We start from the raw sequence: 20,541 nt of genomic DNA on the forward strand, positions 1-20,541 counted from the left end.
CCTCTGAATAACCTCTTAAGGCCTAGACCCTGTCGAAATGCCCTCTCCTAATATTTGCTCATAGACCATACCATGGCACAGCCAATCTACTTCGCGCACTTTCTCCAGCTCTTCAGTCAACTTGCCAACCTCGTTAACAAACTCGGGCATTCCTGCACCGGCCAAGCACTGGCTGGCTGTCGTCGTGGTTCGAATCCTCTCGGCCGCACTTGAAGCACTAAGGCGAGAGAGAATATGGGCGCGCAAACGGGAAAGAATGAGCCGCGCAACAGGGTCTGTGAAGCTGGCCGCACCAACTTCACCTCTATCGGAGTTCACCGGGTTTTGTGCCACCGCTATCTCTCGTACGGGCGCGTCCGTATGAATCTCAACCGTCGTCTGTGTTGCCGCAGATGGAGAAACAGCAGCGCACGCCTTGGCGACCGGCGCCAGTACCCGCCGGATGGTCGCCGCAAGTTGAGCGCTGGCATTAGAAGGCATTGGGTGTGTTGACTCCAGAATCGACTTTACTCGATTAGGTTCAATATCACCAAAATGCAGAGACATAATACGATCCGCTTCAGCCTTCCATTGTGATCGCACGTCACGCTTGAGTAAATTCTTAGCTGCCAGTAAAATAGACGCAGTCGCCACAATTTTGAATGCTTGCGCGTGCAGTCTCTCTAGTCGTTGGCGGTCCAGCTCTAAGGTCTCAGGAACTAGGTCATCACACACGGGTGCATTGCTCAGAACAAGATCCACGAGACCTTGAGCATAAATCTTCGAGGGAGGCGGCTGAGGTTCCCCGTTGATATTCTCCGGATCACGCTTCCGGATCTCATCTACAATGATTTTGTGATGTGTTCGCCAGAAGCGCCTTGCTTTCCTCAGGCTCAAGGATCCGTCACGAAGGCCCTTCTCGAAGGTTCTCTGCTCATACCCAGGCGCCTCTTGGATAAGTTGGGGGGCAGCAAGTTGGATCATAAAGTTCGTATGGTCGAGGGACAGCAAGTCGATTATCCCCATCAGCCTCGCCAGACGATCAATCGCATCTCCTGAAGTATCTTCCGTAAAAGCCCTGACTATAGGATCCCGGTACGGAGCACAAAGCTTCGGTAGGATGGTGTTCATGAAGTTGAAGAAGCTAGCGTAGGAGAAAGCACCAACATTACATTGATTCTCAACCAGCTTTGGGTCTAGCACTTCGCTAATCAGCACATGAAGCGAGTTACCCGGGCGGAGCGAACGTAGTAATCGATCCTGAATTACTGTGGCCATAGCTACTGTCCAGTTCGTACCTAGCCCAGCGTCCACATCTTTGCGCATCATATCACACATGTGATTCATAATTTGTTTACGTGGCTCCGTATACTGTGTCTCTTCAATCTTGAATTCCTTGTTGATGAGAAGTTCATGCACTAACGCACGGTTTTCTGGGAGTGCAGTCAAGATTCTTGTGAAGCGTTCATGCGGGGAGATCCGCTGCCTTTCCAACTCCCGCAAAACAGTACCCTCCACATTGTTAAAAGTGTCGCTAATAGGAGACGCAACACTCTCCGTGAGCGTTTCGGTCGATGAAGGCGTGACCTCTGCCGACCGTGGAATGGCCTGCCTGGAGGCAGTACGTTTCGTCTCGCGCTTAGCCTTCTTCAAAGCATCTCGCACCATCTGCATTGCTCTTTCCGAGCCGGCTAGGCGCTTCAGCCGGGCGAGAAGCAGGATCTGATTTTGCCTGATGCCCTGACGATAATCATCTGCCACACCACCAGCTCGATCATTCTTGACCGTTTGCCAGATTAGCTCCAGCTCAACAAATTGAGCCAGCATGATTTCGATCAGAACGCTAGAGTCATGAGTCTTCCAAGCATGGAAGGCAGAAAAGAAGACATTGTAAGCCTCACACACTGTCTGAAGCTCTGTAGAATTGGCCGGCGTCAAGCGGCAGCCAGATAAAAGCAGTGGCATGGCTTGCTCAAACGCTAGAATGAGTTCACGAGCCTTCGCAATCAAATCCTGCTCCTGTTCACCGTTGCTGCTCAACACTTCAGCGGGATGAGTTACGATTAAATAACTGCTGAGAAACGTGCGCACAGCGCCCCTTCCGCCCATTGTACCACTTTCCATATCTTGTAGTCCACAAAGTCGAAGCACACGAGCTGTTACGGTCAGGACTTTATTCTCCGAAAGCAGGGCTCCAACATCCTCAAAATCCATGTGCTGAATGCGGTTGGTTGTCAAATCTAGCGTTCGAAACTCCTGTATAATCCTCCTGGTATGATAGGTTCTCCATATTCGCTGGATAATCCTCGCGGCTGCATCATGCGTAAGTGAGCTGCTAACCACCTTGGCCATCTTTTTCTCTTCGCTAGTAGGTAAGCTGCTTGTGCGGTGGCGTCGATGATTTTGCTGATAGAGTACACGCCGCTTCTCGGCCTCTGCAAACTTCTCTGCCATTTCCAAGCGAAGCCTGGCGTGCTCTGCAGCTTTCCTCTCCCGGTTATCTTCAGCCTTCTTCTTCGCGCGACGAACTTCTTCTTCACACTTGGCGGTGATCTCCGCCAATAGTCGCTCCCGAGCCTGCTGAGCAGCCAGGGCTCTCTCTTCCCTTTGCAAGCTCCTGGATGCAGCTTTACTAAGGGCAGCGCGAAGCCTTACCTTCTCTGCATGCAGAGCACGGTCTGCGAGCCTCGCTTTCCGGCTCTCAAGAATGGAAGTTCGCCGGAGATGTTGCGCGATATTATCGGTGGGAGATATGCCATGAGATGAAGCGCTCGAGTGGTGTGAGTGTAAAGATGAGATCGAACTTCGACGAGAGGAGGCAGCAGAGGAGCGTCGAAGCACATTCGGCTTTCGAGAGAAGCGGGCGGCGAGGCGGGTGGGTAAGTTTAGTGGCGGTGCTTGCTCCCCTGGCAGCATTTCTATGTTTGCTTCCTTCACAGAATCCGCAGTACCTGCAGCACCCGGGAGCTGAACCTCAATATCTGAGTTGCGGCGGATCATGATCTTCGAGAAAAACGAGGCTATGCTGCTCGCATCCAAGGCAACGGGCGGTTGTCGGTAGCAGGGACCAGAATATATAGAAGAGTGACGTAAAGTATAAGCCTTGATCGACAGAAACGGATACTACTCTCTCAAGGTGGCACCTAAAAAAGGAACTCAGGGCGAGTTTCGTGAACCTAGGTCTGCAGAGAGATGTATCTCGTTTCAGAAGGGGGCGTGAAGGTCAAAGAGCTGGGGGTGGAAGTGACTGGAACGTACTTCGTGGTAGACGATGGTGAGGGTTCACAAAATATGTAGAAGAGAGATAGAGAGAGGGAGGTGAAGGCACCCATTCATTCACATCGCAGAAACAAAGTTGTTATCTAATCTCATTCTGAAGAAGGCCATCGAAGAATGCTGCCTGAGTAATGCAGGCCGCAAGCAGGTGGTTGGCTTAGGTAAGCATTGGTAGCTGTCGACTACAGTCAGACGAATGACGCTACTAGCACATGGTCAGAGTGGAAGGCGATAGATTTCATGTTTCTTCTGGCCAAAAAGACATTGACCAGCGAATGAGCGACTCAAGCATTGTCGAATACCCATTGCCTGAGAATGCTGCAGCTCCAGAGGCTAACCAATGATAGTTATATGTAAGATGTTCGAGGTAATTTGTACTAGTTAGGTAGTCGTTGATTCCTACTGTGTATGGTTGGTTAGTTAAAAGTTAGTCACCTATGTATTGTTAGTCAACTAGGTACTCCGTATAACTATTGAACTACAGTGGGGGGTAATTACTACGTAGGTACTAGTACCTACGTAGTACCTACTAGTTAGTACTACCTACTCCGTAGGTAGACACCGTTTATAGATTAGCGTTAATTTGGTAGACCGCCTACCACTTCTACTATAGTAAGCGGGACGGAGGCACACACACGAATCACATGTATATTTTGGACCTCAGGTCGACGTAGTACCTAGGATGTCAACGCTAAACCCTAAATGGGTGTTCCAAGTGGATTAGCCTTGGAAATTGAATTCCCTCCCACTGTATGTAACTTAGTTCAAACTAACACACGCAGAGATTAAACAAGTTGGTACTGTCTGCTACTCTCTAGTATGTAATAGTATACAAACAAGAAGCGCTGTTCTTATTGATATATATATAGGTGTATATAAATATTTCCAGTGCTGAAGTTGTATGGTTTCAGTGATAGGCACAACAACGTCTTTATTCAAGCCCTAGTCGCATATATGATCATTTTCAACCCACATCTATACACAATCTCTCAGACATGCTAGTTCCTGTCCATGTAGCGTTACCGTAGATTTTTTGGTAAATTTGTGAATGTCCCATCATAAGCTCATACGAGTCCAACGCTGTTCTCCCGGCTGATAAAGGGAGTTTTCAAGCACCAAAAATTGTTTGTGCAGACAAGCTCCAGGACACTTTACAGAACTGCTATACATGTTCATCGACACTAACGTGAGGAAGGGAGAAAAAGAAAGAAGCACTACTCTACCGTCATACAATTCAATCTACCACTAAAAGCGAATGGGGTAGTAATGGTGTGTGAGAGAAGACTGGATATTTTCATCGTCGTCACCTATGACCAAAGATATCTATCTTCTCATCATCATCATCATCTTCCTCTTCATTGTTTTCCTCTGAGTTGCTGCACCATGACCGCTCATCATCATCCTCTTCGTCGTTGGCTTCTGAGGTTCCATCTACCGATTCAGTCCCTCGACTAAGAAATCCATACCTGTATTTGAATTTCGCACCCCAAAAGCGGATTTCCCCGTTACTCTCATTTTCATTCTCCTGGGGAGCTTGGCCATTAGAAAATGACGTTGACTTTCGTCTCTCAGACCCACGATCGGGGGGTATGCCGAAATAGTTACTGATCACTGGGGAAACAGCACGGCCACGACTGATGCTGTAGGAGAACCGCCCACTTGGCTCAGTTGATACCGGGGCGTTGGGTGGTGCGTTTGAGTATAGATCTTGGTCAGAGTTGGTGTCAAGTCTCGACGTTGTTAATACTGGGTGCGCAATATTGCCCGCACCTTGAGATGATGACCTTGTTCGGGATGCTATGAACTCTTCTCTCGCATAATCATCCTCCGCTGAAACCAGTACGTCTCCGTTCAATAATCGAATTTGGGCAGTGTTGTATGATTCGCACCTGGCTCGTTAGTCCGCGTCAAACTGGATCATCCTAATAAGCTTACATATCACACCTCAGTCCCAGCCAGTGGTACTTAACGACAGACTTTGCACCACAATCGTTACAGTAAATTAAAGCCTTTGTGTCATTGAATTCAGCCGGCATAGGTTGACTTTGGATCGTACGGTCCAGGTTTCGAAAGGTAGACTCCATATTCGTAATGGTCTTGCTGCATATCGGACAGCGATATGAACTCTTTGAATACTCGGAAAGACACTTTTGGTGTATGCTGTGACCACACCGCATGAAGACGACGGTCTCAGGAGAAGTAAACATGTAGTCCCCACAGATAGGGCAATCACACTGCGTCGAGCGCTCAATGCATCGATGCGTATTCTCGATCGAGATAGGCAGGCAGACGCAACAGGTCTAACATTGTTTATTAGCAATTGCCGATGAGCGTGATTTCCCTTTCATTTGGTCATTGTACCCTACCTTGCAGTGAAAAAAGTCTTTACCTAATCCTTGGCCGATTCGACAGATTCCGCAGTCATTGCAATGGTAGATACTTTTGCTAGTGTCGTTGTCCCAGAGCTTGCAGATGTTGCAATAGTACTGCGAAGATTGTTCCCCGCATTGCCTACAAAACTGCGTGGCAGGTTGAGCATGCCCACATAGCATGCATAGCATGTTTTCTGTTTTTGGCCGATCGAGGTGATGGTCTTCTGCCTCGTCGTGGCAAAACCGACAAGTATACCATTTCTTGCAGGCGTAGCATTGTAGTTTGACGTTCCTTTTATAATGTTGACAACCTAAACAAGCCTCTTCGAATTCCTCAGCATCCGTATCATCAAGATCTTCAGGAGGTAGTTCTAATTCATCTCTGGGGGAAAAAGTTGGTTTCAAATCTTCAGCTGTCAGACAATACTGATTTTCCTGATGTGCGATCGAAGCTGTGGCAGGTGGGGTTAGGCATTGTTGGTCAAATGATTGACTGCTCCAGCCGTAATCTGGACTGACAGGTCGATCCGGGCTTCGGAGCCTGGATAGGGACGGCGTCATTCTTATCGTCTGGTTACCCAGATTACTTCGAGAGGCATTATAGTTCTCTGTCATTAACTCGTGGATCATACGTGCTTGCTCCGTGCTACTGTAGTTTAAATCCCGGATGGCATGAATCTTTTTCCTCAAGGCACCCATTCCATCATCTTCTGGAAGCGAAGACTGTCCACCCGTATCAACTAGGTCAAGATGACTGTGCGATACTCGCTGGGCCTCCCGCAAGGTTGAGATTGTTTGTTGAGAGGCATCTTGTGTAGAGATAGCAACAGGGGTGGACTGCCGTGGTTCCGTTAAATCGATCCCATGCATGATAACCGCATCATTGTCTGAAACTCCAGAACCGTTGTTGTCGGTGATCTGCCTAGTACGGTGCGACAGAGGAGATATTTCAGTTTCGTGGTTCTGATCGTTAAAACCAGTCGGCCAAAGCGTAACGGACGAGGGGCTATCTTCGGAGGCAACATTCTCACCATAAGCCCCTATACTAGGATGTATTTCTTGCTCTGAATATGACATAACACCTCTCGCGATGTTATCGCAGTCGTCTTCACCCCTGTCTGAAGAGCACCGATCATAGATGCTCGAGGCTTGAGTAGCAGGCGGGCCGGATTCCTCAGTCTGCTGTGACAGACGACGGGCTTGCCGAACGACGGGTTCGATCAGCAAAGAAGTGATGAGCCCGCTCATGAAGGGCCGGAGGCAACATTTGATTGAGAATAAAACATAGGCTGTATTGATCTTTTAAAATGCAGAATTCCGGAATTTATGTTGCAATCCCAAGGAATAAATATCCTGCGAAAGTGCCGGAATAAGGAAGGCAAAGCATGTGACAATTAGAAGCCGGGATCGACCGCTGATTTGTTGCATGACTACGAGTCCCAGATCGTTCTCATAGCGGAACCCCGTAAATCTTAGCTTAATTCCCTGCTGTTCCAAATGAGAATTACCTTTTCTGTGATGGTTATGGCTTGGTAGTAGCCCTTAATACTTGTGGCTACTTCATAACTACTTAAAAGCTTACCATTATGTGCTGCCATTTCTAGTTTACAGTAATGTCGTCTTCCAGGTTTAGCCCACAGAATTAGCCCATCGCCGTAAGGAGTACTCATGGTATTTAGGGAAAGCCAAGTGAGAGACGGAAAAAAGGGGAGGCAGAAGAATAAGGGAATAACTAAGGTAGGTATTAACACTTCTCTACTGTACATAATCATATATTGTATTCAACAGGGGTCATCACTAATGTGTTTTCAAGTCGAAAGACGCAGACTGTAGATGCAATACATCTCTGTTGGACCAGAACTCCTCCGACTTTCCAGAATCACACAATCAAGTGCGACTTTAACCAGTGGTTAGAACGAATAGTAACATTATCCCTTATTATTTGAGGCATGTCCCTAAGCTCTCATTCAGAAGCATTAATGTCAGATTAAATTGCTCATTGGCATCTCTGCGTAGACTGGACTCTTTTTGGTCAATCCCTAGCCCTTTCAATCTTCACAAGTTAGAGGTAGCACTCTTGCAGTCCTTTCATTCTCTCCATATGTCACCTACAATCGCAAATCCTTTCTTACTTGGGGTTGCTCCCAGTACCTGACCATCATCAAATTCTTCACGATCTTATGTTCCACGCCCGCGGTGTCGGCAGCTCGCTGGAGGAAGCGTAGAGTGTTGGCTATTCTGTGTGGATCGAAATCATGACGAGAAGATGAGCGAAACGAGGATCGCAAAGTTCGGAGAAGTACATGGCGCGATGGCGTAGAATAATTAATCACCCGCAGTCCTTGCCGGTAAAGGTGACGGTAGGCCTGAATGACAGCTCGCTGATCCACATGGGCGGCACTACTCATGGTGTTTAATGTTGTAGTGAATGCTCAAATGACCGCAATGTTCATGACTATGAGTGACAGTCTCAAGGGAACAACATTCCCTGGGAGCCAGAAAATGTCCTAATATCTGGAGAAAGAAGTTGGAGCAGCGCTCAGTTAACAACTAGTCTAGCCGAAATAGGTAGGCGCCTCCCGCGCGTTAGGCCGCAAATGATCGGCTGGTTGCGACCCTCCGCATCTTTCTTTCTATCTGTATGATGGTCCGCGGCGCGGCACTGCAAGCATAGCTTCATCAATTTGTCCACTTTCCTTCCTCCATTTTCTTCCATTTGAACGATTGTGAAGCAGAGACCGCACCGGACGGTTATAATATCCAGCCCTATCTTTCCCTCTAGAGCTGCTCGTGTTTTTTGTGTAGAGATGAATCAGATGAATCACTAACTGGCTTTACCAAGCTATGGCACGCTACTGATTGCTCTTTCTTCTCCCGAGCTACATGGTCAGCTCGCCGAGCTCACCTGGAGTTTATGCACTGCGTGCTTGAGGAGATACTGTTATAATGAATGCTTGTCTTCTGTAGTGACTGAAGACCAGACATCCACCTCATGGCCCGAGTATTTCGAAGGGCCGCTTCGGCCCTTGCCAGGCGTGCTTCAAGTAGGGCTTCTCAAAGGGCCGCTCGGAAGCATAAGGTGATCATGGAGTCCGTTACACAGGAGAAGAAAAAACTTCGGAGTGTTGTATGTTATTGTATCGCTAGCTTTGCTCGGGACGATCTTGACAATCATGGCAGATATATTTTGAAGCAAAGGCCCCCCCTGGTTATACCTTCATTCCCGCAGGCAACCCTCAGCTCACCTCTGCATGCAAGGAAATATGCCGGAAAGATGGTCTCAAGGTTTTTGCTGTCACGGTAGGCCAATAGACGTTTCTCCACTCCCCCCTGGGTCGCCGCTCCGTTTTTACTAGGCCTTTAGCACTTCTCTTCTCTAATTCTTAATCTTACCTAACAGACAACTCCACATATGCACACCCATAATCTTTCGCAGCATGTGCACAGGATTGGGTATCATTTTCCAAGTGCTATTGTTGCGACTGTTTGTATGGATTTAAGTCTCTATCTTACGCCAACAGGCAAGGCAATGCCATTCCAAAGCATTGGCTATACACAAACTCGCAAACGCACTAACTCGGAGTCTTCTCAAACAACCATTAATACTGAGGCCCGGGACGTGTTGAAGGATCTCTTCCCTAATATACCAGACAACGATCTGAACCAGATCATCAAGACTGCGTTTCAAAAAGTATGTGAAACATTTCTGCACCAGCTAAAAGCAGGCGCGAGATAATCGTACTAAATCAACGGAAGGGTCAACGCAAAGTGGGCACGGCAGTTGAGCTACCCCTCGCTCGCCGAGCGCAACTAGCAGTTGTGGCCCATATTCGACATGTGTATACTGATTACGATCGTCTTCTCAAAACCACCTCATTCCATGAGGCTAGAAGTATTGTTGAAGAACCTACCTTAGCGAAATTGGTGGAATGGAGAGGCGATGATGAAAACGGGAAAACAGTCCTAGAGGACGTCTTCCGTGAAGTCATTGTTATTTCTGATGATGAAGATAGTGATACTGAAGGTGACATACCTCAGACTATGGATCGGGACTACAGTATAGAGATCGTTTCGAGCCATCCACATGCAGAAGACCTTCAGACGAAGCCAGTCTACTACGCAAACTCCACCCATCGAGAACATCACCTGGAATTCTCGGATGAGGAGGCCCCACCGGGTTTTCATTTCATTCGAATAGCTCCTAAAAAGCCCAAAATTGACCGCCGCGGCTTCAACAGATACCAGGCCTGGGATCGCGCCATCCACCGGTATAGGAATGCAGCCAATGGGACTGACCAACGCAAGCTTCATGCCGGCTCTACTAATCAGGGAAGACCTATATATGCTGCACAGCAGCCTTGGCAGGATACCTTCGGGGTTAATAGGGACCCTGCTCCAGTCCAAGCCGTTCTTCATCGGCAACTTTCCGCAACATCATACGGGAACGCGATAACTGAGCCGCACATATTAGCTATCGACCCTGTGGTAGAACGCCGTGTAAGTTCTCAAGGCACTAGTTTTTCACTTAATATAACTATTCTTGTCAGTTAAGTATTAAAACGACGTCTTGCTAATTTTAGAGAAGCCATATGAGGTATATCCTATAACCCGATCACCTCGTCAAAGAGAGGCTGTGCCCAAAGTGGTGCAGGCTCCAGAGTCTTTTGGGGCTAAGAATCTACTCCATCAAGGTGACCCACCAAATGCCCCTGTCTTCGTTAGTGGCCCTAAGAAGGTTCTTGGGAATAATGGGAACCAACGTGGATCTCAGAGACCTTCAGGCCCCATTCAAGGCAGAGCAAACGTTAACCCACAGGACTGTGCCTTGCCGTCTATTGAATCTCCTTTGTCACCGGAAAACAATACCCTGGACAATGGCCTGCTAGACCACATTCCCGGAAGGATGTCGGGAGGGTGCTCTATTCGCCCACTAACACCACGTCGTCTCCCATACAAGAATACCCAACGCCCAGCACTTGAAGATAGGGTGCAAGATCAACTACCTAAAAGGTGTGTGGCTTACTACGAACCTGTCAATGTCGACAGGGGCCATTCTCACAACGCTCGTACCAGCAATCCGGCGAATGCTTTCACGGGGGAACGGTATATGACCTTAGGATATCCACCGAGACAATCTCCTGTTCAGGGTGATCTCCATATTCGTAAAAGATATCTTGCACCATTTAATCCTATTCCTCAATCAGAGCTCCAGCTAAGGAAAGTCCAAGTGTCCAATTTATCTGCCACCCGTCTTGATCTTGAGCCAGGGGCCGTGCTCCCGGAAGATTATGAATCTGCAGGAGGCCAGTCGCTACCCCATAACCAATCACTTGAAACTCGCAGGCAGTGGAGGTCTCAAGGACAGCTCCACGCTTTGCCGGAAGCCGGAACTGCGTTTCCGACGACGCATTGCTCTGATAGAGCTGTTCTTGGGTGGTCTTCTAACCTTAGTGAACAGAGGATTTGCCATCAAGATCATTACACCAATGAGAGCAGGAGACCATTCAATGTATCAGAATCTCATAAGTCTACCCGAGGCCACACTAACGATCACAGTCTCATGGAGTTTGGAAAGACCGAAATGCGGAGGCACTATGCTGATGATTTTGTTCGTACTATTGATTCGCAGGCCCCAATTCCAATGGAGTACCCACCACAACATCACCATTATAGGAACCATGCCCGGGAGCCCCTTATGCAGCGGGCCTATGTTCAACTCCCTCATCATCCTTCCTGCAACACTACTGTGCCGGGTAATATCAGCTCAAGACAGCCTTCTGTTCGAGGTCCACTGCATTCGCGGGTGGCATCTGCAGCCCAATCCTATGCTACGATGGCAAATCCGGACATGAGATGCCATGATGCTGGGTTGGTCGAGTCTACAGCCACAGAGCGACCATTCCAAGATTCGCATAGTTTTTCACGGTATGGCTACAGCAGTCTGTTTACGAAGTCCTCTCTACTCGTGCCCTTCGTTTCTCAACTCATCTACCCTTCTTTCGATGCCACGAGCACGTTGGCTGACCTTTCTTCCAGGCGAATATGTGAACAACACTCACACACGCAATACACACGAGAACTAGCCTACCCTACCTATGTGAGGAGAGGCGATCGATCTCAACCGTGCCACTCAGTGCCTGAAGGTAGAACAGTTGTTATTGTGGATTAGATGGGTGAGCTGGTCTGTTTATGAGCGCTCTGTTGCATTGAATTCTACGGAGCTAGTCTCTAGTGTAGACTCCTGCATGGATACTGTACATACATATGATATCATAAGCATAATACCCAAATGTGTGCCACTTGACATCGTGATGATTAACTACTCCCATGATAATAAACATGCCTGTACTTGAATATTCAGGTCTATTAGGTACCCTTAGGGCGACCGAAGGTAAACCGCTTGCATTCGCCTCCTCAGAAGGGAGTAAGAGAAAGATTTAGATTGTGAGAAGCAGAGGTTTTATGAGCAGCTCTGTAGTGAATATCTCAAGAGAGACTAGATCAAAGAATTTCCTGCCTCAGTAGCAACATATGCCTGTTTGCTATCCATCGATTCATTGACCTGAATTCTTTGAAAGTGTGGCCACATGTCGACAAAGAGTTCTATTCAGACAGCCATCGTTTGCCCATCTGCTTCTCCGGCATTGACTGTCTTCCCAGTCTTCTTGATAGTAGCCAAGACAATATCATACGACACAGACGGTTCTGTCACGACAGTGGCAGTTTGAGAATTCAGGCTGACGTCGAAAGATTTGACACCTAACAATAAAAGAGTTAGTGAGCTGCGAGTTGTCTATATATTCATATATTGCTCGGTAGGTCTTCCATTGTCGTGGTCAACTGTTTACGTATCACCAGTATACCAAGAAGTATTTTTCTTTTTTTTTGGTCCTTTTTTCTTCCCTCCCTCTCCATATTTGCCTTCTCCTCTTGGTCTATTTCTGCATGATTTGGGGGTTCCAGTCGAGGTTCAGGGGATGTTGGGAAGGAAGAAAAAGGAGGGGACAGAGAAACAGTAACGCCTACCTTGCAACTTCTTCAGTACCCGTTCTACGGCTCCTGAGCAACCGCCACAACTCATGGTGACGTTAAATTTGTACTGGTGTTCAGACATGGTCGAATGATCGGTCCGTTTTGATTAAAAGGAAGATGGATGGGAAATGTCTGTTCTGAGGTTGTGTTAGGTGAGGATTTGGTGGGGAACAAGACAGTTGGCCAGAGCGGAAGTGGGCAAGCCAATATTATCGGTGTTGGTAAGATGTAAATGATGTGATTCTCTCTACCCAAGCCAAGACTACATACATATATGGCTTCGGTCACTTTCTCAAAAGAGAAAAGCAGCAATCACGCATACCCTCTACTTGAAACAATGATGATACACAGTCTAGTTGATCTATTTTGGGTTATAAATATTATATCATTCCTCTTAGTTATATCTTTCTCATTTCGCTGTCCATTTTCAATGACGACAAATGAATACCTCCTTGGCTTTTTATTCCTCTCTTCCTCCCCTTCCTCTTTTTTAGCCTTCCTTGAGCAGAAGAGACCAAACATAGGCGACTAAAAGCCAGCCGGTCGCTTCTTCTTTTTAGCCTTCACAGTACTTTTCCTCCCAGGTTCTCGACCGCCAAACGCCCCTCGCTCGACTTGGGTCATGGGAAGGTTATCATCCAAGACCTGACTGCCCTGAAGTCGCACCATGGGCTGCTCATTGATCTCGGGCTGGCTGCCCCATTCTCGGACAGTAGGTGCTGTAGATGTCACCGGACGAGGGGCGAAAGAGTCTACTTTCTTTTTCTTCAATCGGCGCTTTGGAGTCGTATCTTTAGTGTCCCAATGCGATTCCTCCAGTTCCAGCGCTTGTACAGTTCTTTGCCAGTCATACGTAGCTGGGTCTGCCCCCGGTTGCCAGTGTTGTAATATACTTGTCACGTTTGGAGACACAAACCGCTTTGGGTCAGTATTGAAACTGGTAAAAGCAGCTAGGGTGGAGTTAAGAGATCCCGGTTTTACATCAGATGTTTCATGGCCTTCGGTTGCGAAGCTACTCCAGTCACTTTCTCCAGGGGTGACAGGCGGGAAAAGTGTGTGTTTCCCGCTCCTGGATATCGAGGTAAATCTCGAACCGGATGGTGGCGTACCCTCCTTTTGATTTGATGATTGTGAGTTAGTTCTATTTGATTCGTGATCTATCCTACGTGCTGCGGCGACCCGTGCCAGGGCAAAATCTGCTGCAACATTTCGGATAATTTTCTCCTTTGTGATCCGTGCGCGAACGGGTATATTATGAGACAGGGTAAGCCAATCATTGACTGATTGGTCATATATCTCTATCAGGCCAGACTTAAAAGGCTCTGTTGATTGAACAGGATTGGTAGATCGTGAACTTAGATGGCCAGGTAATTGCATGACAAGTTGTTGGTGTTTGTGGGTGTATGCGTTGTCTGTTAAGAGCGCAGATAGCAAGTCCTCGACATCCTGTGCATTCTGGTCAACATCATCCAATGGCAAGCTGCGGCCAAGGATTTCAAGCCTATGGGTAGTCAGTATCATGGTGTTCAAACGATATATTTCTTCATGAACCATACAGAGTCTGACTAGTCAATTGGCTCTCTGGGATTACAGGAATATTTCTTTTCAACTGTTCGAGAGACTCCGGAAAGCTTTTCCCATGCCTCTGACTGGAATCGCTCCCTGGCGAAACCACGAGCCTCCCAACAGCAACCTCGTAAGCCTGCGAGAAGTCGATTGTCCATTGGGAAATTGCAAGTGGTGAAATATTAGAAATCCCAGTATCTGGCAGAGTAGGCGTTCCAGGGCCCACTACAGACTCGTCGCAGTCATCAACTATGAAATCCCCGTAAGACAGAGATGAATGCAACTGCCTTTGGCGTGTCGTTGGGTAGCGTCTTTTCAACCGGATGATATCTTTTTCCAGGTCTTGCCTATATGAGGCACCGTTATCGGAAGGTCCAACATATAGTGACTCATGTATAGATAGGCGCGAGTCTAACACGAAAAGCTTTATAAGCTTTAGACCCGGATCATAGTCTTTTCTCCCAGCCGTCGATGGTAGATGCATGATATTTTTGAAAACAAGCGATGAAAAATGTGCAGTACTAGGTTGAGACTCGACGTTATATTCAGACCCCAGCGGGATGTCTAAAACATAGGGATCGGGCATAGGTTCTATGTCTTCGTGGCCGGAGGATACTGCGGGACAATAGAAAGCTAGTGCAACGTGGCTTAGCCTTGAGTATAGCACAAGATAGAGGTCCTCATATATGGGCAGATGTGTCAATTGCAAAGTGGTGTCTTCCGGATCTCGAAAGTGACACCAGGACAAGCGAGGAAAGAGGGAAGGCTTTGTCCCATCTTTAGGGGATACAACCAAGTCAGTGTTGACATCAAACCAGAAGACCCGTGATGTCGTTAGAATGAAGATATTGGATACGTTGCAGGCGCTCCGCTTAACATCCAAGATCCACTCTGACTTTTTTTTCAGACCAAGCTCTATAGGGTAAGGGCATGCCTGGTCGTCTTCCATCCGATAGAGCATGGGACAACGCCTGTCAGCGACAACAAAGCTATTGACATCTCCAACCCACTCTATGGTCGCCCATCCATCATGTCGAGGATAACCGTCCATATCATTACTGTCACAAAGATCTAGCCATGGCAGTGCGCCAGATTTGACGCATGTAGCAGTCCAATTACCTTTATTTTGTCTATGGCGACCAGATATTTCCCAAATGCTCCAGTTTCCCCTCTCGTCAACAATGCCAATTTGCTTCTGGTACCACGGATTGAAAGTCACAGCTGCATGTGTAGAGCCGCCGGTTTGGGAATTGGATATTTCCACCAATGGATTTGCATCGAGGCGGGAATTACGGGGTCTGCTTGGCAATATCTGATCGCTGTTGTGGCATATGTGAGCAGGAACAGGCGTCCTATGATGGAGTGGCCGAAACACCAAGGTAGAATGAGGAAATCGAGCCGCCATCCACGTTGGCTTCTCTTCCACGGTGCGCGCAAAACATATCTGACGAACAGGGGCACCTCGTGCAGACCACTCAGCACCTCCGGTTTCCTTGATGGAGGGAACACGCATACGGACTGCTGCATCCAGTTTCAAGTCCACACAATCTTCGTCTAGTTTGTAAAAAGAAATAGAATTGCCACACTCCCCAGACGCAACTACTGCGATCGGAACAGTTCGGCTCCCCGGCTCATCGTTCTCGAGCTCGACTGCATACCCCAGGTCTAGGAGTGAGGAGACTAAAGGGTCGCATATTTCGCTTGTAGTTGTGATGGTATGGGAGAGAGTCTCATTGTTAACGAGCGGCCAGCAAGCTGTAAGTTCAGGGTAAACCTTTGGCATGAGACTTTTATTCTCGATCTGTGATGATTGTGGTGCTGTAAGGGGCGATGTGATAGTAGTCTTTGTTGCCCCAGCGAAGGTTATACGAGGTGCTTATAACAGGGTCAGTATGAGGGAAATTAGAAAATGGTTCGCATTGTCCAGAGAAGCTTACGCGGAGTCAGTGTCCGAGGGAATTCCCAAATCTGTGTCTCCGGACGGTATATCGCTTTACCCAAGTGCCCATACTGTAGAGCACTGGTAGAATGTTCATCCATCGGGGTTCTCTTGGCTCCTAACGATATGTACAAGCCCTAGCCTTGCAAGCATATCGAGAATCGACCAGTAACGCGTTAAACGACGCAGTTCACGTTAGCCTAGAAGGCACAAGCAACCCTCTTGTAGCTTGTGGCTAAATATATGCGTCCCTACCGGCTATTGAAAAGTAAACATATGGAAGGGTCGTCAAGCATAAATATATTTACATGTGCATATACAATACAAGTTGTTTGTTGGGTGGGGGGGTTTTTTTTTTTTTTGGTTGACACATTTATCTGCCACATTTTACCGCCATAAGCACGTACCAGGTGTCCGGCGCCGCTGCTGCTACTCGTATAAATATGATATTGCATGCCTAACCTTGAGTTTACGAGGAATTATAGGTTCAATCTGCTTGAATCTACAGGAAGCCGCAACTCTTTGCACTCCATACGACTTACAATCTCACCTTTTCCTTCCCATTGAGGGGTTGTCATACTCGTGATCACCTGATACATATCCACACTCCAAAGTTACTGCCAAGCCTTAGTTCTCCGGTTGCACCGCAACAAACAGTTCAGGCGAGCATTACCACATTGTTCAGTAGAACTGTACCCTTACCTTGTTTATGACCAAAACGCGAATGATATCAGAACTAGACGTGGCACTCATCATGACTTCTTCTTTCGAACCCTCATTATCGACTAGTGGCATGCGTCCACCTCTCACATCAGCAGATGCACCTTCGATGGCGGATTCACTGCCTAGTATAAACTTTGGTTTCGAGGATCTACGCAATCGCATGGCCCAATTCACTGCTCGGTTTGATGCTTTCATTGAAAAAGGTAGAAAGCAGATATTGGAGGAGAGGAATCAGTTCAAGATCGGGCTGGCAGAACTTCAGGGTGTGTAAATGTGAACATTCAAAGGCACTGTGACTAATTCAAGCTTAGAGGACCAACGGATGAAACAGAGAGATATAGAGATCTTGAATCTCAAGTCACAAACTCACGACCAAACTATCCAGAAGGAAGCCGCTGAAGCCGCTGAGATGCATGGCACTATTTCATCAGTAACAATGGAGCGCGATTCTCGTCTCGCTAAACGAGATCGTTTAAAGCAACAAATCAACGAGACACAGAAGGCTATCAACCAGAAAGTGGATGCCCAGAAGGCTCATGCCCGGCATCTCGATGCACAGGCCCGCCTAAACATACCAGAGCTAGAATTTTGGCAGGATTATCTTTGTCTTCGTATTGAGGGAGCCGGGCGGGAAGATCGCCTGAAGTTCGTCTTTAGCCACCTACTTGAGAAGGACTGGGAAGCTGAAGCCTGGTTTGAACTCGGCACATCTAATCGAGATTATGAAGTGTTCCATACACGCCCCAAAGTGGAGAGGGATGCTCTTAATAGGGAGTTAGACAATTTAAACGAGGATCGCGACTTTGGTGCTTTTCTAAAAAGGATGCGCCGTCTGCTTGTCGAAACAATGAAATAGAAACGGCCCTCTAGTTGGTACGGTGGCGGGCTTTGACCATGTTGACGACAGCATAGCATAGAGTTTCATGCTGATGGGCATGATTTATGGCCTGGTGTACGTCGAGAGAAATGCATTTTCAAGAAAGAAGGGTAACGAAAAGAGTTTTTCACACAGTCAACAACCCGCAGGCAATTTACTCGGTCTGTCGTTTAGTAATTTGCAGAGGAATGTCTAAATATCATGGATTGTATGCGTCAACAAATCAGCCGCCTGTAGCTTCCCTGTAGAATGATATGCTACGGCTTGCCCCAGCCGTGGCAAATCCTTCTGACTTCCCAATCTTCGGTAGCCATTTGACGTTCCAAACGGCTCTCTCTGTTTCGGAATGCGTTGCAACACATGTTCTGGTATCGATCGACCAGACTTTCACTTTTCCATCGAATGATCTTCTTTGTCGTTAGCACAATTTTGTTAAGCAGTTCAGGTGTTAAAGGAAGGGTTTACCCGCTTAAGAGATATTCTCCCGTGTGGCTCCAAGAAAGCGATAAAACCCATGCTGAATGTCCCGAGAGGTTAGCCACTTGCTCGCCAGATGAAGTGTCATATAATACGATCACGTTAGAGTCCCCAGCAGCAGCGAGGAACTTTCCCCCTGGAGAGAATGCAACAGCTCGCACGGGCTTCACTAGGCCTAGAAGATATTAGATATGCCCGTCAATGATATGTGAGAGATTATAGGGATGCATGTGAGGCATATACCTGATAAGCTGAACGGCATACGACCTGTTTCCGTGCTGAAGATATAGATGCTGCCATTTTCATGCCCGCTAGCTATGAGGCGACCATCTGCCGACTATATGAGACTGTCAGCGCGACCGAAAGAGGTGAAAACTAAGTAGGCAGGTTACCAAGTCTATGCAGGTACCAAAGCTACCCTTGGTCTCATAATCACGTATTTGTTTGCCACCGGCATCCAAATCCCACACTCGAATGTGCCCATCTTGGCTTACACCGGCAAGATACTGGCCATCGTCTGACAAGGCGATTGCCCATATGTCGGTGGATCCTGCATTACCAGCTGTTCAGATGTTAGTGTAAGGAATCACATGAGGATTAAAGCACAATGGATTACCTGAGGCTGTCTTATTTTCGGACCAGGTCCCGTCATGACAGGACCAAATCTTGATCTCACCACCAAAACCAACACTCACTGATCTCGACCCGTTGCCATCGGTTACTACATGATGACACCCAAGTTTATGGGCCTCATCGATTGATTGTACTAGTGGGAAATCAGAGTGAGCGGTCGAGTGAACTTTGAGAGCAGAGACACCAGAAGCCGATAAAATCTGCTTGTTGGTTACAGCCAATGAGAAGATATCAGTAGGGTGTGCTGTACACTATTAGCACAATTTTGATAAGGTAGGGAATTGGAGAAAACTGGGGTGGTGGAAGAATTAGGAGGGAAACAAGCTGGGGGAAGCGCAAAATGGAGGATCCCTATACATACCATTATCTGCAGAACCGCAGGATAGATACTGTTTCGACTATTATTGGGTAGCATGTCAGAATGCGCACGATAATATCCTTCATTTCTTAGGCTTACCATCGTAAAATGTCTTGAACCATGTATGGGGACAATTTAGTTTGGAGGCACCAACGCTCCGCGGGGATGAACAGAGTCGATGTACGCCGTAATTCGCGACAATAAATAGTGGGACAATTTCACCGTCGGGTGAGATCATCCAGGCCCGCCTTCACAGGAGCCAACAATGGCATTCTGAAAAATCTGCATACTACGCAATTTGCAGGCATTGGCAATAATTAATAGGGAGTACGAGATGGGGCCATTCAATTGAAAAGGTTTTGGTAAATAATATTGTAAACAAACACGTAAATTTCCCTGTCAGAACCAGACGCCCAATGCCATGCAGCATACATATACCCGACACTTTATGTATATAGTAAAAGTACAAGCGTTAAGAGCACATTTAACCCGATCGCTTCCTCGCCTTTATAGATATCGTTCAATTTTCATTTTAAGCGGTTTGGGTTTGCTTCCATTGCTTTTTAATGTCTGTCAAGTCATTAGTTGTCAAATTCGAGACTGATCAACACAGTGGTGTGAAGTCACGTACTTTCAACACAGTGTGGGCACAAAACATGAGCACGCTTTATTTGACCGCACCCAGGGCAGGTGTTGAGGCTTTTGACATCCTTCAAAGCCTTGCCAGCCATCTGTCTATGACGTTTCTTCATGTGGGATGTTTTCTTTTTCGGTACGGCGCGGAGTACAGAGTCCCAAATATCGGACAGAAATCCGGGTATATTCAATGCCAATGCGCCGGGTTTCAAAAGGGTTGCAGAGATATTGGGGGTCGTCTGCGCGGAAGTCTGCCAAATGTGAGAGCATCGTCCTCTGACGGAAGACATAGCTTGGGAGGCCGTGAAGACACGCGGCATAATCTGTGAGGAAAAGGTGAATGGAAGCGATCGCAGTGCCATAGTGCCCAAGTTTGGTAGTAGACCAGCTGTAACGATGGTAATCGAAGGGAATTAAGCGTATCTGATATCAAAAAAATTATGGCTCTGGAAAGTGAAGCTTCCCGCCGACATTGGCGGGTTTGCTGACTTGGGTCCGGAGAGCGACCTAATCCCGAAGTAGACTAGTGACCCCCTGAGAGCGCAACAACAATTAAAGGGGCCCATAACAGTGATGGTCTGCATCTCTCCATCTCTAGTCAAACTAGCAACTTGGGGGTGGAAAACTCATCTTTCAAGCACTAGACTTTCTTGGTAGTCTACTCGTGTTTGAT

General features: G+C 47.4%; 8 protein-coding genes across 8 annotated transcripts; 2 read left to right on the top strand and 6 right to left on the bottom strand.

The window, feature by feature from the left end:
* BDV37DRAFT_265383 (IQ calmodulin-binding motif domain protein) lies at positions 1–3,619 on the bottom strand. The gene has a single exon (XM_032083777.1). The coding sequence runs from the start codon at positions 2,977–2,979 to the stop codon at positions 16–18; it is 2,964 nt and encodes a 987-aa protein (XP_031934875.1). The 5' UTR covers positions 2,980–3,619; the 3' UTR covers positions 1–15.
* Positions 3,620–3,973: 354 nt separating this feature from the next.
* Positions 3,974–6,875, bottom strand: BDV37DRAFT_291917 (RING finger and CHY zinc finger domain-containing protein; the record flags this gene model as incomplete). Its single annotated transcript, XM_032089060.1, has 3 exons — positions 3,974–5,144; positions 5,233–5,555; positions 5,622–6,875. The coding sequence occupies 3 exons, from the start codon at positions 6,873–6,875 to the stop codon at positions 4,559–4,561; spliced, it is 2,163 nt and encodes a 720-aa protein (XP_031934876.1). The 3' UTR covers positions 3,974–4,558.
* Positions 6,876–7,149: 274 nt separating this feature from the next.
* BDV37DRAFT_265388 (uncharacterized protein) lies at positions 7,150–8,127 on the bottom strand. The gene is made up of 2 exons (XM_032083778.1): positions 7,740–8,127; positions 7,150–7,680 (listed from the first exon to the last, which is right to left on the bottom strand). The coding sequence occupies exons 1-2, from the start codon at positions 8,033–8,035 to the stop codon at positions 7,566–7,568; spliced, it is 411 nt and encodes a 136-aa protein (XP_031934877.1). The 5' UTR covers positions 8,036–8,127; the 3' UTR covers positions 7,150–7,565.
* Positions 8,128–8,807: 680 nt separating this feature from the next.
* BDV37DRAFT_265403 (DUF2293 domain-containing protein) lies at positions 8,808–11,927 on the top strand. Its single transcript, XM_032083779.1, has 4 exons — positions 8,808–9,318; positions 9,384–10,124; positions 10,213–11,552; positions 11,664–11,927. Exons 1-4 carry the CDS (start codon positions 9,040–9,042, stop codon positions 11,794–11,796), a joined length of 2,493 nt encoding a protein of 830 aa, XP_031934878.1. The 5' UTR covers positions 8,808–9,039; the 3' UTR covers positions 11,797–11,927.
* A 1-nt stretch (position 11,928) lies between these two features.
* Positions 11,929–12,976, bottom strand: BDV37DRAFT_265404 (copper metallochaperone ATX1). Its single transcript, XM_032083780.1, has 2 exons — positions 12,654–12,976; positions 11,929–12,386 (listed from the first exon to the last, which is right to left on the bottom strand). The coding sequence occupies exons 1-2, from the start codon at positions 12,739–12,741 to the stop codon at positions 12,235–12,237; spliced, it is 240 nt and encodes a 79-aa protein (XP_031934879.1). The 5' UTR covers positions 12,742–12,976; the 3' UTR covers positions 11,929–12,234.
* A 211-nt stretch (positions 12,977–13,187) lies between these two features.
* BDV37DRAFT_289307 (uncharacterized protein) lies at positions 13,188–16,265 on the bottom strand (the record flags this gene model as incomplete). The annotated part of the gene is made up of 3 exons (XM_032088429.1): positions 13,188–14,160; positions 14,216–16,100; positions 16,163–16,265. The coding sequence occupies 3 exons, from the start codon at positions 16,263–16,265 to the stop codon at positions 13,188–13,190; spliced, it is 2,961 nt and encodes a 986-aa protein (XP_031934880.1).
* A 653-nt stretch (positions 16,266–16,918) lies between these two features.
* On the top strand, positions 16,919–17,743 carry BDV37DRAFT_276827 (kinetochore Spc25 family protein; the record flags this gene model as incomplete). Its single annotated transcript, XM_032085635.1, has 2 exons — positions 16,919–17,150; positions 17,199–17,743. 2 exons carry the CDS (start codon positions 16,919–16,921, stop codon positions 17,741–17,743), a joined length of 777 nt encoding a protein of 258 aa, XP_031934881.1.
* Positions 17,744–17,987: 244 nt separating this feature from the next.
* BDV37DRAFT_289309 (SKI complex subunit WD repeat protein SKI8) lies at positions 17,988–20,230 on the bottom strand (the record flags this gene model as incomplete). Its single annotated transcript, XM_032088430.1, has 6 exons — positions 17,988–18,171; positions 18,230–18,416; positions 18,485–18,578; positions 18,634–18,803; positions 18,858–19,118; positions 19,864–20,230. 6 exons carry the CDS (start codon positions 20,228–20,230, stop codon positions 17,988–17,990), a joined length of 1,263 nt encoding a protein of 420 aa, XP_031934882.1.
* Between the last annotated feature and the right edge of the window lie 311 nt (positions 20,231–20,541).

This window comes from Aspergillus pseudonomiae (genome assembly GCF_009193645.1).
Source record: "Aspergillus pseudonomiae strain CBS 119388 unplaced genomic scaffold BDV37scaffold_151, whole genome shotgun sequence".
NCBI classification, from domain to species: Eukaryota; Fungi; Ascomycota; class Eurotiomycetes; order Eurotiales; family Aspergillaceae; genus Aspergillus; species Aspergillus pseudonomiae.

Bases quoted from the DNA above. Each gene is read 5' to 3' on its own strand.
- BDV37DRAFT_265388 (XM_032083778.1), bottom strand. From the start codon at position 8,035: ATGAGTAGTGCCGCCCATGTGGATCAGCGAGCTGTCATTCAGGCCTAC. The intron at 7,681-7,739 runs GTAGGTGACATA...TAACTTGTGAAG, and splicing joins GTAAGAAAGGATTTGCGATT to ATTGAAAGGGCTAGGGATTG.
- BDV37DRAFT_265404 (XM_032083780.1), bottom strand. From the start codon at position 12,741: ATGTCTGAACACCAGTACAAATTTAACGTCACCATGAGTTGTGGCGGT. The intron at 12,387-12,653 runs GTAGGCGTTACT...TTTTATTGTTAG, and splicing joins GGTACTGAAGAAGTTGCAAG to GTGTCAAATCTTTCGACGTC.
- BDV37DRAFT_265403 (XM_032083779.1), top strand. From the start codon at position 9,040: ATGCACACCCATAATCTTTCGCAGCATGTGCACAGGATTGGGTATCAT. The intron at 10,125-10,212 runs GTAAGTTCTCAA...ATTTTAGAGAAG, and splicing joins ACCCTGTGGTAGAACGCCGT to CCATATGAGGTATATCCTAT. The intron at 11,553-11,663 runs GTATGGCTACAG...CCTTTCTTCCAG, and splicing joins GATTCGCATAGTTTTTCACG to GCGAATATGTGAACAACACT.
- BDV37DRAFT_265383 (XM_032083777.1), bottom strand. From the start codon at position 2,979: ATGATCCGCCGCAACTCAGATATTGAGGTTCAGCTCCCGGGTGCTGCA.